Raw genomic sequence first — 13,002 nt, forward strand, 5'->3', positions numbered from 1 at the left:
TTCCACTTCCCTTCACTCCGGCTGCCCTAGGAACGTAGCTGAACTAAAGTGTTTACTCTTTGCCTCAGGCTCCGCTTTCTGGAGAGCCAGAAAATAAGGCATTGAACCTTTTCTGGAGGGTCCTCTCAGGGCCAGTTTTCCACATAGTTCTCATTGGGAAATGCGGGTTTAAAGGACAACTTCTTTGGTGGGATAGAAACCTTGGCTTGCCATCACTGTCTACTTCCTGCTGCACTCTTCCTATCAGGCCTTCTGTCCGTCTACCCTGAACTGTCCTCTAAAAAAAAGGCTGAATGAAACCCCAGCTCTTTTGGTAATAAATGGAAGAAAGCGCTGTGCATTTATTAAAACAACATGTAACACGAACTCAGTCGCTGTCCCTTATGTCAGGAATAGACACTGAAATACAGTACCTTATCCTTTCCTAGGTCTGTGAGTGCTACGGAGCCCCTCCCACCAAGGAGAGGAAGTGGGTGGCTGTACCAACCTGGCTTCTTTCCCTTCTTTATAACAATCGTCCATCACACGATGACCAGGCATTATCATACAAAAGTTCCTTTACAAAAAGCACCAAATTGGCATACATATACAAGTATATACAAAAATCACATTTTAAAAATGTACAGAATATTCCGTTTTGCACCAACGTAGAAAAGTATCCAGTGTGGTTGTTTCAAGCACGTCTCCAACTCTGGTTCATGATGCTGGACACGGCGGTGAGGTCCCGCTCCTGGTTCCTGCTCTCTGAGCAGAGAGAAGACACACCTCCCCATTGCCCCTCCGGGGGCCCTGACCCCTCCCACCCTGGGCCTGTCACCAAGGTAGCTGGGCCCATCCCCACCCTCCCCAGTCTCTCTGCATCTAGACGGTCTCTCCCTCATCCATCTCCTTACTGGTGTCCTGAAAAAAAAGACGAAGAAACACAAGGTGAGGTAGGGCCTCAGGAGGAGCCAGGGCTTACCCGGATGCAGTGACAAAATTATCAGACTCCAATTCCTGCCTGGCCTCTTCCGTTGACAATTGCAATAGAATTTAGCTGCCTAAATGCTATGGATTTCATGATCCAATGCAAAAGACTCTAGAAGGCTACTTTGTGTTTTTTAGCTGGATTGGAATTTAGTTCCAATAATAACTTGAACTGAAAAATAATAACATTAGCAGACATGACGTTTCTATGTGCCAGACACTGTGTTAAATGATTACCTAATTTAGTCCTGATTACAGTCTAATCTTTTGAGGTCAGTACTGGTATGCCCCCTTGCATAGATGAGTACGTCAAGATTCAGAAAAGTCGTGAACTGCCCAAGAACACACCGCTAGTCCGTGGTAAAGCTGTGATTCAGAACCCAGGCCCTTAATTGTACTCTGCCAGGTTGGGAAGCTCAGATACCTATGCGGCCAGGTGACATGAATGGGCCAGGCAGGCCAGCTGACAGTGGTGGGGCTGGGCCAACTAGCAAATGGATGTCCCATCCAAGGGAGGCAACTGCTTCCCAGAGCCAGCTCTCTGAGACTAGGGAGAAGGGCAAGCCCAGCGTTGTTAGCTCTTTCCAAATTCTGACAGGGTGAAAATCCAAAGTCTTAGTTGAACTCTTCTTTTACAAGAAAACAAAAACAAAACATCCTTTTAAAAAAATCTACTAATTTAAAAAATGTTGACAACTAATTTTTAAAATTTTGAACATTGGGCCAAGCCTGCCTTGTGGGTGCTCTCTTTTGCCTCTGTTAGGCTGTGTCACTTTCTGTTCAGGAAGGTCATTTAGATGTAAAATGGGAGCTTTTTATGATGAATAGTTTGGGGGAGTTCTCTAAGAGTAAAGGGAACACGACTTTACCTTAACAGGTTTAAAACCCCTACAGGGAACAAGAAACATCACCCCACCGTCAAGCACAGCACTTTGCACTCAGTAGGGATCTCATGTTGTCACTGAATGAATGAACGAATGAAAGGAGGGAGACGGCTTTCTCACCTTCTTCCTTCCCCTCTGTGGACTCTTCCTCTTCCTGATTTTCTTCTTCAATAAACTCCTCCTCTTCCTCACCTGTGTGTGACAAAGAACAATTGCATTAGGTTGGGGCTGGTGTCTCAGAGGAGAGGCTCAAAGAAGATCCAGGCTGGAGACAGCACCCGTTCCATAACCAGTCGGGGTCAAGCGGCCACGCGGTGACATCACTGGCCGAGGAGGTGATGGGCTTGTGTCCTCCTTCCCCAGCCTCCTCCTTTCTTCCCACGCCCTTCCAAGCGAGGGAGGCTCAAGACCTCCTTTTTCCAGTCGCAGCAGCAGCAGCATATGTCTCTTGCTCTGCCTGCGACTGGAGGGACCTTTGGGGAAGCACACTGTGTACCGCTGCACATGTCTTAGACAGATCAACTTCACCTGGGGAAAATCGGACAAAGACGCCTTGATTCTCAGGGATCGGAACCCTTATTCTGAAGGAATCTGCTCAGCCTTTGAAATCTGCTTGCCTAGCGCTCCTTCTTCAGTTTTCCGCATTCCTTAGCCTACAGAGGTGTGGAAGTGGGGCGTGGAGCCCTTCTGGGGCCATCTGCTCCTTAGGTGTCTGAAACTGAGCCTCAGACAGTGACTGTGACGCAACCTTTGTGCTCACTGTCACGTCCTGGGGTATCGCCTTCAAGCTCTACTCACAGGGAACGTGTCCCTTCCCCACCCCCTCTCTCAAGCCACTTCCTTAAGCCTTTGGGGGCCCTGAGGGGTCACTACAGACTCAGAGCATTTGTCAAGAGTATCTGGGGAGAGGCTTGAAAGAGTTCATTCCTCCAAACTGACAATTGGGATCTGTGCATAACCCAGGGAACGGTTTTGTGGTGGTTTAACCATTATCACAATTAACTACTCAGCAGCATTTGCTGAGAACTTACTATGTGCCAAGTGCTTCCTTGTGCTAAGGACTGTACACGCACTGCCTCATAAAATCCCCAGAAGGCCCTCGGTGGAATCTGCGCGGGGGTTACTTACTGGTATGTGGCCTCTGCAAGTCTCTCACCTTTCCTTGGTTTTATTGCCTCAGTTACAAAATGGAGATGACAAGAGAACTACCTCTTAAAGTTGTTGTATTAAACAGCAGAATTCACGTCCAGGGCTCAGTGCCCTGGATATAGAACGTGCTCAATAAATGGTAGCTGTGGGTACTCTCCCCATTTATCCATGAGGGCACGGAGGCTCAGGGAGATTACCGAAGGCAGTGCAGATAGTCACAACGTCGGACTGTTCACATAGTATGATCCACTCTTGAATACCTTAGCTTAGGGAAGGTGACAGTGGAGCAGATGCTCTACAGCAGTGGATACACCCGAGTCCATTGACATCTCAGCTTTGGGATGCATTTTGTCCTTACCCAAGAATAGAGTATATCTGGGCTTCTGGGAACAGATTTAACACATCAGAGTCTGAAAGCTTGCAGGAGAGCAGATGCAGGAGGTGCCAAGAAGCTCTTCTCTTTCTCTTGCCAGCGCACTCACAGTTCTTCCCTGTTCCTGAACAACCTCTACCCCTCTTTCTTTCTCTCAGCAGATCATTGGAGCACCACCTCTCAGACAAATGCAACATTCAGCAGAATTGGATCCGCCCTCTCTTTCTTCATTGCTAACTAGCTATCTTTCGACTGTGTAACCTTGAGCAAACTATCAAAATCTTTGTTCTCCATCTGGTTGCCTCATTTTCTCTTATAATGTTCCCTTTATTATTGTTATGGTGATATTGTTACAATTATTATATGTACGTTATGGAAGAGTAATCACAGAAGCAAGGACAGAATATAGATGACTTAAGGTGCCTGAGCCTCCGCGATTATAGCAGCAAGAAGCTGAAGCCTAGACTAGCTTTAGGCAATAACTAGTACATGTCTAGCATCTTACAGAGGCTTCTGGAGCAATATCTTATTTGTTGCAACAGCATCACTCGGTGGTCATTGTCCGTAGGCCCATTTGTTACCTAAGTTTAAAGTTAGGAAGTGAAGCTCCGAACTTCAGAGGTGGAGGGAGCCTCCAAAAGGCCACACAGATAAGAAGTGGTAGAATCGGATTTGACCTTAGGTCTGCCTGACTCCAGTTGCCAAGCTCTTTCTATGGCCCCCAGGTTCCTCCCCATAGCAGATCCATACATGATTAATTGAGCAACAATTATGTACCAGGCACTGTGGTGGGCTCTGGGCTCATCCAGAAGTTGGCTGTGTGAATTTAACTGATATCTGGGCGTCTTTGCTAGTGTATCTGCCTCTGTGTGGGGCTCAGTGGGAGGGAAGCTGATTTGGGGGGAAAACAGTCCCTTACCTGTCTCAAAGTCGATGGCCCTCAGGGTGTCTGCTATGTGCTCTAAGTCCAAAGTAAAGTAGTCCATGTTTTCAAAGCCCTGCTCTATCTTCCCCAGCTGGCAACCCTTGGACGCTTCCACAATGCTGTAGGGGGGAGAGAAAAAGGGGTGGGGTGGGAGCACAGTGAGATCTCTGGCCTCAGAGAAGGAAGGAGTTGTTTTAGCCCTAACTTATACCAGGGTGCGTGCTTGTGCCCACACCCAGGCCTTGCACCCAGTGACTCCCCCTGGAGGATGGAGTATTTCCTCTCCAGTCACAAGCAGAACGGATGGTCCAAGAAAGTGGGGGTGCAAAGGCCAGGAAAGCTATCCTGGGGTGAGACCCTCCCAGCAGACCTAATGCAAAGGAGGAGGCCCTCTGGACAGAAGTCAGAGGCCCTGAAGGGAGCTGGGGCCTTGGATCATAGCCCCGGAGAGACACTGACCTTCTGATGAGTTGCTTGGCACCCTGTGGGGGAAAAGAAAGAGCAAAGGGTTAGGACTGCAGAAAGGGTAGCCCCAGGAAATCAGCAAAACCAGTGACTGGGCTCTGCAGATGGGCACTTGGTGCTGTTCCCTAGCCCAGCTGTGACCCGCTCCTGAGTTTCAGCAGAACAGAACTTGGATTTTCCCTCTGTCCATCGTCCGCACACATCTTGCTCATCATCCTAGGACCCTCCCATTGTCCTGGCAGGAAGCTTAGATTCTAGGAGTATCAGTCTAAACCCTCTTAAACTCTGAAATCTTCAAGATGAGAACGATACCTAATCACCTTTTTATACCCAATGTATAGCACAAAGCCTGGCCCACAGTACGTGCTTAGGAAATTTTTATTGAACTTTACTCTTCCTTCACAAAATCTTATAGCTGATCTTTTTATGTCTCCCCCAAGAAGCTCTTCTAGGGTAGGGCTGTGTCTCGTTCATCTGTGTCTCCACCTCAGTGGCTGGCCTATGGCAGGTGCTCAGTTAATCGTCTCTACGTGGACACTGTATTTTGCCGCTTGCAAAGCCATTTCACAAACATCCTTTTATATGATCCTCATAAAATCAGTTAAGAGGAAAGAAGGTAGGAACTGTTACATGCTCACTTTACAGACGAGAAGACTGAGGCTTGGAGAGCATTAAATGACTTGCCCAAGCGCACATTCTTTGGTGATCAGGGATGAAGCACGACTTGACCCTCAGACAGAGCTGTGGAGCTGAAGTGCCCACACCCTCCCGGTCCTGCTCACCGAGAGGAAGACGGCCCCGCCAGGCTCGTCCAGGGACTGGATGGCTGTCTCCACCAGCTTGCTGGACTTCTCCAGTTGCTGCCGGTATTGCTGGATGAGGGCCTCGTGGAAGCTGAGCTTCTCCTCCTGCTCTCGCGTGACCCGCTGCAGCAGCTCACTCTTCTTCTCGTCCAGGATGGCGTACAGCATGTCGAACTTCCGGCTCAGCTCTTCCTTCACCTGGTGACTGTTCTCCTGGTGACAGAAATCTTGGAGTCACATCCTGCAGGCCCTCCATCCTGTCCCCAATGCTTCTTTCTTGGGATGGGTGTGCTAGGAATAAAATGTCTGAAGCTGGGGAAGATTGACTGCACCCCCATTTCACAGAACACGAAATGAAGTCTTAGCAAGAAGAAAGCTTTTGCTAAGGTTTCCTAGCCACTTAGTACACCAGTAACATTTGGAGGCTGGTGTCATAGAGAAAGCTACAACCTTTCGTCAAAAGTAGAGACTCTGGGCTTCCCTGGTGGTGCAGTGGTTGAGAGTCCGCCTGCTGATGCAGGGGACACGAGTCCGTGCCCCGGTCCGGGAGGATCCCACATGCTGCGGAGCGGCTGGGCCCGTGAGCCATGGCCGCTGAGCCTGCGCGTCCGGAGCCTGTGCTCCGCAACGGGAGAGGCCACAGCAGTGAGAGGCCCGCGTACCGCAAAAAAAAAAAAAAAAGTAGAGACTCTAAGGTCAGATGGGATGATGTATGTGGGCCTCCCCAAGTCACAGTCTTCCTCCCATTTTAGGACCAAGACCAGATTTGGGAAGCTCTGCATCATTTGGTCATCTGAGAGGTGGAGAAGCTGCTCCTCCCCTAGTGGCCTCCACATTGAGGCTTCCTTCTGTCCAACACTGATGCTAATCTTCGTTTCCTTACCTATAAAGTAGGTATAATAATAGCATCTCATCAGACTGGGGGCTCTAGTATCCTCTGTCGGACCGGGAGCCCCTCCCAGTTATTATGTTGTTACGTTATTATGTTGTTATGTTATTATGTTGTTATGGGTAATAACAACATCCCTCTTCCTTCCTTTAAACCCATCCTTCACACAACTCTTTTGTCCACCAGAAATGTAATGATCCCTTTCCCCCACCTCATTTCCAGGTCCCCACAAGGGGAGATGGAAAATCATGGGTGCTTTCGCAGGGATAGAAAAGTTGCCTTCTGCCTCTACAGCCTTGCTACTCAAAGTGTAGTCCATGGACTAGCAACTTGGGCAAATCCTGGGAGCTTGTTAGAAAAGCAGAATCTCGTGCCTCATTCTAGACCTACTGAATCAGAACTTGAATTTTAACAAGATCCCAGGGTGGTTTGCACGCACATTCAAGTTTGAGAAGCTTTAGTCTACAGCGCACTGGAGAACAATGTTCTAAAAGCTACTCGTGCTGAATAAACGCTGGGAATTATTGGTGGGACACTGCCTGAAGTCAGGGACCCGGTCTGTCTTGCTCACCGCCACACCCTCAGCACCTCTGGCTGAGCCTGACACACAGCTGTCCTCAGGAAGCGTTTGTTGAACGGGTGGATGAATTGATTAGTCAGTCCCTCCCCCACCATCCCTGCTTGAACACCCCAGAGACGGAGCTGCACTGGGAGGCTTCGAACCCCCAGGCAGAGCTAGTCTTCCCCTCACCTCGGTCACTCGACAGGAGTCCTCCAGCTGAGTGATGATGGTCTGAACACGGTCGTTCCCTGCCACCAGCATGGAGATACAGTTACTCAGCTCGGTCTAGACGGGAGGAAGGGGTGGGGGATCGGGAGAAGAGAGACAAAAATAGTCTCAGGGCCTGCCCTCTGGGGCATGGCAGCAAAACGGCACCCTCACTCCCCTCTCTGCTAGGAAGAGCCTCTTTCTGAGGTACAGCTCAGCTCCAGAGCAGAAAATATCAGAGAGAGACTGCATCCCTCATTTTACAGATGAGGCCCAGAGAGGGGAAATGAGCTGCCCAAAATACACCGCAATGTGCTGGCAGAGGAGGGGCTTGTTTCTAGGGATGGAGGGATCCATAAAAGAAAGAGGTTGGAGAATTCTCGAAGAGAGAGATCAAGAGAAGAGGAGGAGGTGGGGAGGAAAGAGTATAGAAAGGGGAGCCACTGCTTACTGCATGGACAGCATGGCGGGGCTCCCACAGGCCCAGAGGCCCGGGGAGAGGACTCTCAGCTGCCTCCTGCTGCAGAGGGATCCAGGGAGAGGTGACCAGCACAGGAAGGGGTATCTGGGACCCAAACCACACTGGGTGGTAGAAGTCGTGGCCAGAGAGGGCCCTGGTGGCCTGGCCCTGGGACCTGCCCTCTCCCTTGGGGCCACACCCAGATGCTCTCAAGTGGCTCTAAGTATAACTCATGAGTTCAGCCACCTCCCCAGGGAAGGCAAGGGCTGCTGGCCCTGCGGGCAGGAAGTCCCTCCAGGGTGACTATTCCCGAAAGGCCGGCTCAGCAGATCTATAGGGATCAAATCCGCATCCTGAATCATATGTCCAGCAGGCTCGGGCCGGGGGTGGAAGTAGCTCAGGTCAGCACCTTTTGTCCCTGGAAGACACTCTGCAGTGGGGCCACCTCGCAGGCCTTGTGGACCCCAAACACCTTGCACATGGAGCACGTGGGCACCTCACATGTGAGGCAGTAGATGTTGATTTTCTCATCTTCGTGCTCCTTGCACATGGGGTGGTTGCCTTTCTGCAGGGGCCGACTGAAGTGGAGAAGAGTCATAAGTCACGAGGTGGGAGTCTCGAGTCCCTGTCTCCTCCCCCAGCCCCAGGAGGCCACCCCAGATCCATGACCCAAGCTCTCAGTGGTGGGCTGTCCCAAACCCTTTTCTTTCCATCTTCTGAGGACCCAGGACCAGGGAAGCCAATGACACCAAGACTAGGATTCAAAGTCCAGTGATGGAGTTGGCCCTAGGCCTTGCCAGTACAGGACATGGGAAGGATTGCAGAATCCCAGAGTCATTTTGAGACATTTTCAAGAAGAGGAAACTGGGTCCCAGAAAGGTGAATTGACTTGCCCAAGGTCACCCAGCAAGTCAGGGCATGGGAGGCTAGAGTTCATTTGCTCTAATTATAGTCCCCATGCTCTTGGGTACAGCAGGCTGGGCTCTGAGCAAAGCAATTTATATTCATGGCCTCATTGAATTCTATATTTAATCCACCAGACTGTAATCTCCATCAAAGCCGGGAAGCTTGCCTATTCCCTTCACCCCCTGAATCTACAGTGTACAGTGCCTGGCATGGAGAAGGTGGTAATCAAATACAGGTAGAAAGAAAAAATCAGTAAGCATGCCATGAAGGCGCCCCGAGGCTCTGAGAGAGAGGCATTACGTGTGCCCCAAGTCACACAACTAGAACATGGGCAACACAGGGCCATCCAATGGCCCAGCACAAGCCTTGATTTCCAGTCCGAGATTCTTTCCAGGGTCCAGAATCGCTTCTTTCTGTTTCCTCCCAAACACACACTCTTAGGATGACTTTCTCCCTTTGTCTCTCTCTCTCCTTTTAGGGCCTCTGGCATGTTTTCTGTGTTTCTCTCAGGGTCACTTCCTCCCCGAGATTCCATTTTTTGGGTCTAGGTCTTACTGCCCCAGCTAACTATACACTCATTTAGAGCCAAGAGCACATCTACACACCTCTGCTTTCCCAGCCCCTAACACAGTAGGCAGCTCAGAATGACTGTCCCCCATCATGTCAGTGCCTCCCCTCCAAAGAACCTTGCATGGCCGATCACACCCTGGGCATTATTGTCCCCTCAGGGTCTTAAATAGGCCCCTTTCCAGACTTACCTTTTTGCATCTTTTAGCCCAGGGTCCCCCCATGCTGGCAGGGCTCTCTCTTTGCCACCTGTCTCTATCCCCTGGGAAGGGAGCTCTGGGGTGGCAGTAGGTGCAGAGGTGAGGCAAGATCCTGAGGGTCTGGTACCTGTGTCCTCTGTCATCCCAGTTGCCTATCCTCCCAGCCCCAGGCACCAACATCGGGGTTCAAATCCAGATTGTTCTGCCACTTACTCATTGTGACCTTGGACAAATGATTTCACCTCTCTGAGCCTTGGTTTCATCCCAGAGCTACTGGGATCATGGCAGGAATTGTCTGTACTGAACGTGCAGTGCCTGGCACAGAGCAGACCCTCCATAACTATCGTCATCATTCAACTCTGTGGAAAGGCCTTGACAACATGCTCTGCCTAGGTCGACACTGGGTGGGCTACTATTCTGGTGCAATATTGATTTTATTATTATTATTATCATGATCAACGATATCATTGCATTTTTGTAGTGTTGAACTCTAGCTACATAAGAGGCAGTAGCGGTTAAGAATGTTCACTGGGCAGTCAGTCAGACAGGCTCCCTCTCACCTTCACCACTTGCTAGCTGAGTGGCCTAGGACAAACCTCTGATCCTTTCAGAGCCTCCATTTCCTCATCAGAAAATGAGGGTAAGAATGGTTTACAGGATTACTGTGAGAATTAAACAGGGATAACGCACGGAAAATACTTAGTGCAGTGCCTGCACACAGTAGCTGCTCAATAAATATTTGATATCTTTAACATTTCCCATCAAAATCCTACATGACAGTCACAATAACAAATCTTACTGTCCCTTTCTGGAGACAGGGGAAAAGGAGGCCCAAAGACTTACCCAGTATTCTACACTGCGTGAGTAACAGAGTCAGAGTAGCAAACACAGTTCTCAGGTCAGAGCTTTCTCAGGCGAGGGTTGGTCTGTCACCTTTTTGGGGGGCCAGACACTGCCTGTAGGCAGGCACTTGGTGAAGGTTTGGGACCACAAGGGCCATGAGGTCAGCAGCCTGGAAGTCTTGTCAGGATGTCCTGATTTGTAGAGATCTCCCTGGTAGCTGTGTCTCTCCCCAGTTTGAGGCCCAACACTGCACAACTTCGACCATGCACAAATTCTGCCTGAGAATGAGTGGCTATTTCACAAATAGGGAGACTTGGAGCTAGATGGACTGGGCCCAGTCCCAGCAATTCTACTTGTCAGCTGGGAAACCTTGGGTAATTAATTGACTTCACCTCTTTGAGCCTCAGCTTCCTCATCCATGAAACAGGGATGATGAAAGCCATGCTGATCCATAGGATTGTCACGAAGCAGCAGCAGGAAGCATTCCCAGTGTCTCGCGCTGGTGTTATCACTATAGAGAAACTGGCTATGTTCTCACTGGGTGAATTCTCTGCTTATCAGGGCCACTTAGCTGGCTCCAGTGCCTCTCTCTCCCTCTTACATCTCATCTTTCCCCTGGTTTCTGTCTCAGTATCTTCCAGGAGGATAGCCTAATGTCTGGATCCCCTTCCATTCACTGGGTGACACCAAAAGCCAGGGCTGCGGGATAAGGTGAGCCTCCGTTCCTGCCTGGGGAAGAGGCAGGTGGCTCTCTGGATTGGCTAGCATAGCTCTTCCAGCTAGGGGACTGGATCCTGAGCAGATGAAGGAGGATGGGGCCTTGGAGAGCTGGGCTCAGAGGATGAGCTGGGGAGAGGGGATGGCCTCCCAGCTGCAGGGTGAACTGACCTGCAGCACTCCTGCTTGTAGATATCAATGATGTTCTCCACCAGCAGATTCCTCTGCAGGCCGTACACTCCATGACGGTCCATGATCACTTCATGGCGGCAGGAGGGGCATCGGAAACGGCTTCCAGACATGGACACTGAGCCACCCCGGTTGGCCCAGTAGGGATTTGCAGCCTGCTGGTGACAAGGGCAGAGGTGAGGCCTGGGCTCCCTCCTCAACTCCTTCCCTTTCTGACCTCCGACTATCCTTCCCCCTGCTCACCCCAAGATGACTTAAAGCTCCCTATCCTGAAATGAGAGGATCAGCCTCCTTACACAGGGAGCACCTGAGAAGTAACCAAGCGATCAACAGGTTTGGAGGTCAGCAGACCTAGGCTCAAGTCACAGTAATTCTCTGAATGACTTCAGGCGAGCAACTTTTTCTCTCCAAGCCTCAGTTTGCCCATTTATGAAATGGGCATATAATTAGAGCCAGCTCCTAGGGCTGCTACTTTAAAGAAAAAATAGTGAGAGATCATCCTGTAAAGTGCTTCTGGGGAACTTTGAGGCCTGCCTCCCAACCAGGATGCACATCGCTCCCATTCTTTTCTTAGAGAGATGAAGTCCCTCCTGCACCATATTATATAGGGAACAGCTTCAAAGGGGAAGATACCTCTATGGCTCAGTGCCTCTCGGCCACCCTCCTCCTAAAACTCTAGGCACCCTGCCACTTTGGAGCTGGCTCCAGCCCCCAGGGTCTGGTTTCTCTCCCCTCTCCGCCTGTCTCTCCCACTTATCACTTGAGGCTTTTGGAATCCTGATTGGAGAGTCAACTGCGGTGGAGTAGCTACAGGCAGGGTGCGGAGGGGAAATGTACGTCATGGAGAAGGACTGGGGCAGCCAGAGCTGCTTCCCTACCCGCCTCGGCCCCTTCCAGAGGCCTCTGCAGGGGTTCACTTCAGAGGGGGATAAAACAGCCCCAGTTTGGAAGGGTCCTGGGCTAAGAGAGAAGTTTTCTTTTAGTTTTCACTACAGGAAAACTGAGTAGCTGCCTGAGGCCCCAGTTCTAGGCCATGCCCAGCACTGACCTGGAAGATGTCACAGGCACACTTCCGGCAGAGGTTGTGTTGACATGGCAAGATGACCACTGGCTTGGTAAACATCTCCAGGCAGATGGGGCAGATCAGCTGCTTCTCCAGGTTCTCCATGGGGTTCCCATCCTGGATCAGGCTTGACTTATAATCCATACTGTCAGGAGACGTGGGGACCCACCTGGCTGTCTCCTTCACCTGCCTCGCTCTAAGCAGATATGGGGTCTTGCCTTTGTCACAGAATACCCGCCTGGAGCCTCTTTGCCTTCTTCTCCTGGAGCCCAAATTCTGCCTTGGTCTGTGGCCCCTCTGATATTTATAGCTGGACCCTGGTCACATGAGCCCCAGGAAGGGACCAGCTGAGAATTCCAATGCCAAGCGGCTGGCGAGGCTTGAGTTTCCTCCAGGCCCGAAAGACCAGCCTTCTCCAATCACATGTGAGGATGAGCAATAGCTGTTCCCTTGGGACGGGGGTCGTAAACAAGAACAGCTTGTTCGTGGACAGGCTTGGGGCAGGACTGAGTACCCAGAGTTTCCTCCAAAAATTAGTCTCCTCCCACAGTAGGCTGGTAAGGAGGGAGTGGGCCACTGGGATTTGTGGGGTTAATAGCCGGTGCCCTCTCACTGACCTAAATCAGGTCTGTCCCCAGATGAGGCCCATCCCTAGCACAGCATGTTGCTGAAGACCTTGGTCCCGCCCCCCCACCCCCACCCCACACACTCAGGCTAGCCCATCCCTCCATCCTTCCACCACTAATTCCACTTTTTTTTTTTTTGGCCATAACGCATGCGGGATCTTAGTTCTCAAACCAGGGATTGAACCCGTACCCCCTGCAGTGGAAGCAT

The 13,002-nt window shown here is 50.7% G+C and overlaps 1 protein-coding gene across 2 annotated transcripts; it reads right to left on the bottom strand.

The window, feature by feature from the left end:
* Positions 1–321: 321 nt before the first annotated feature.
* On the bottom strand, positions 322–12,440 carry TRIM63 (tripartite motif containing 63). Of its 2 annotated transcripts, none has more exons than XM_065874170.1 (9): positions 12,154–12,440; positions 11,088–11,263; positions 8,093–8,261; positions 7,206–7,301; positions 5,545–5,778; positions 4,757–4,779; positions 4,292–4,416; positions 1,971–2,042; positions 322–900 (listed from the first exon to the last, which is right to left on the bottom strand). In XM_065874170.1, exons 1-9 carry the CDS (start codon positions 12,310–12,312, stop codon positions 890–892), a joined length of 1,065 nt encoding a protein of 354 aa, XP_065730242.1. In that variant the 5' UTR covers positions 12,313–12,440; the 3' UTR covers positions 322–889. The 2 variants fall into 2 exon arrangements, with proteins under 2 accessions (XP_065730242.1, XP_065730250.1); XM_065874178.1 differs by having other exon boundaries at positions 890–900; positions 11,088–11,260; positions 12,154–12,409.
* Positions 12,441–13,002: the final 562 nt, after the last annotated feature.

This window comes from Phocoena phocoena, chromosome 1, assembly GCF_963924675.1.
Source record: "Phocoena phocoena chromosome 1, mPhoPho1.1, whole genome shotgun sequence".
Classification (NCBI taxonomy): Eukaryota; Metazoa; Chordata; class Mammalia; order Artiodactyla; family Phocoenidae; genus Phocoena; species Phocoena phocoena.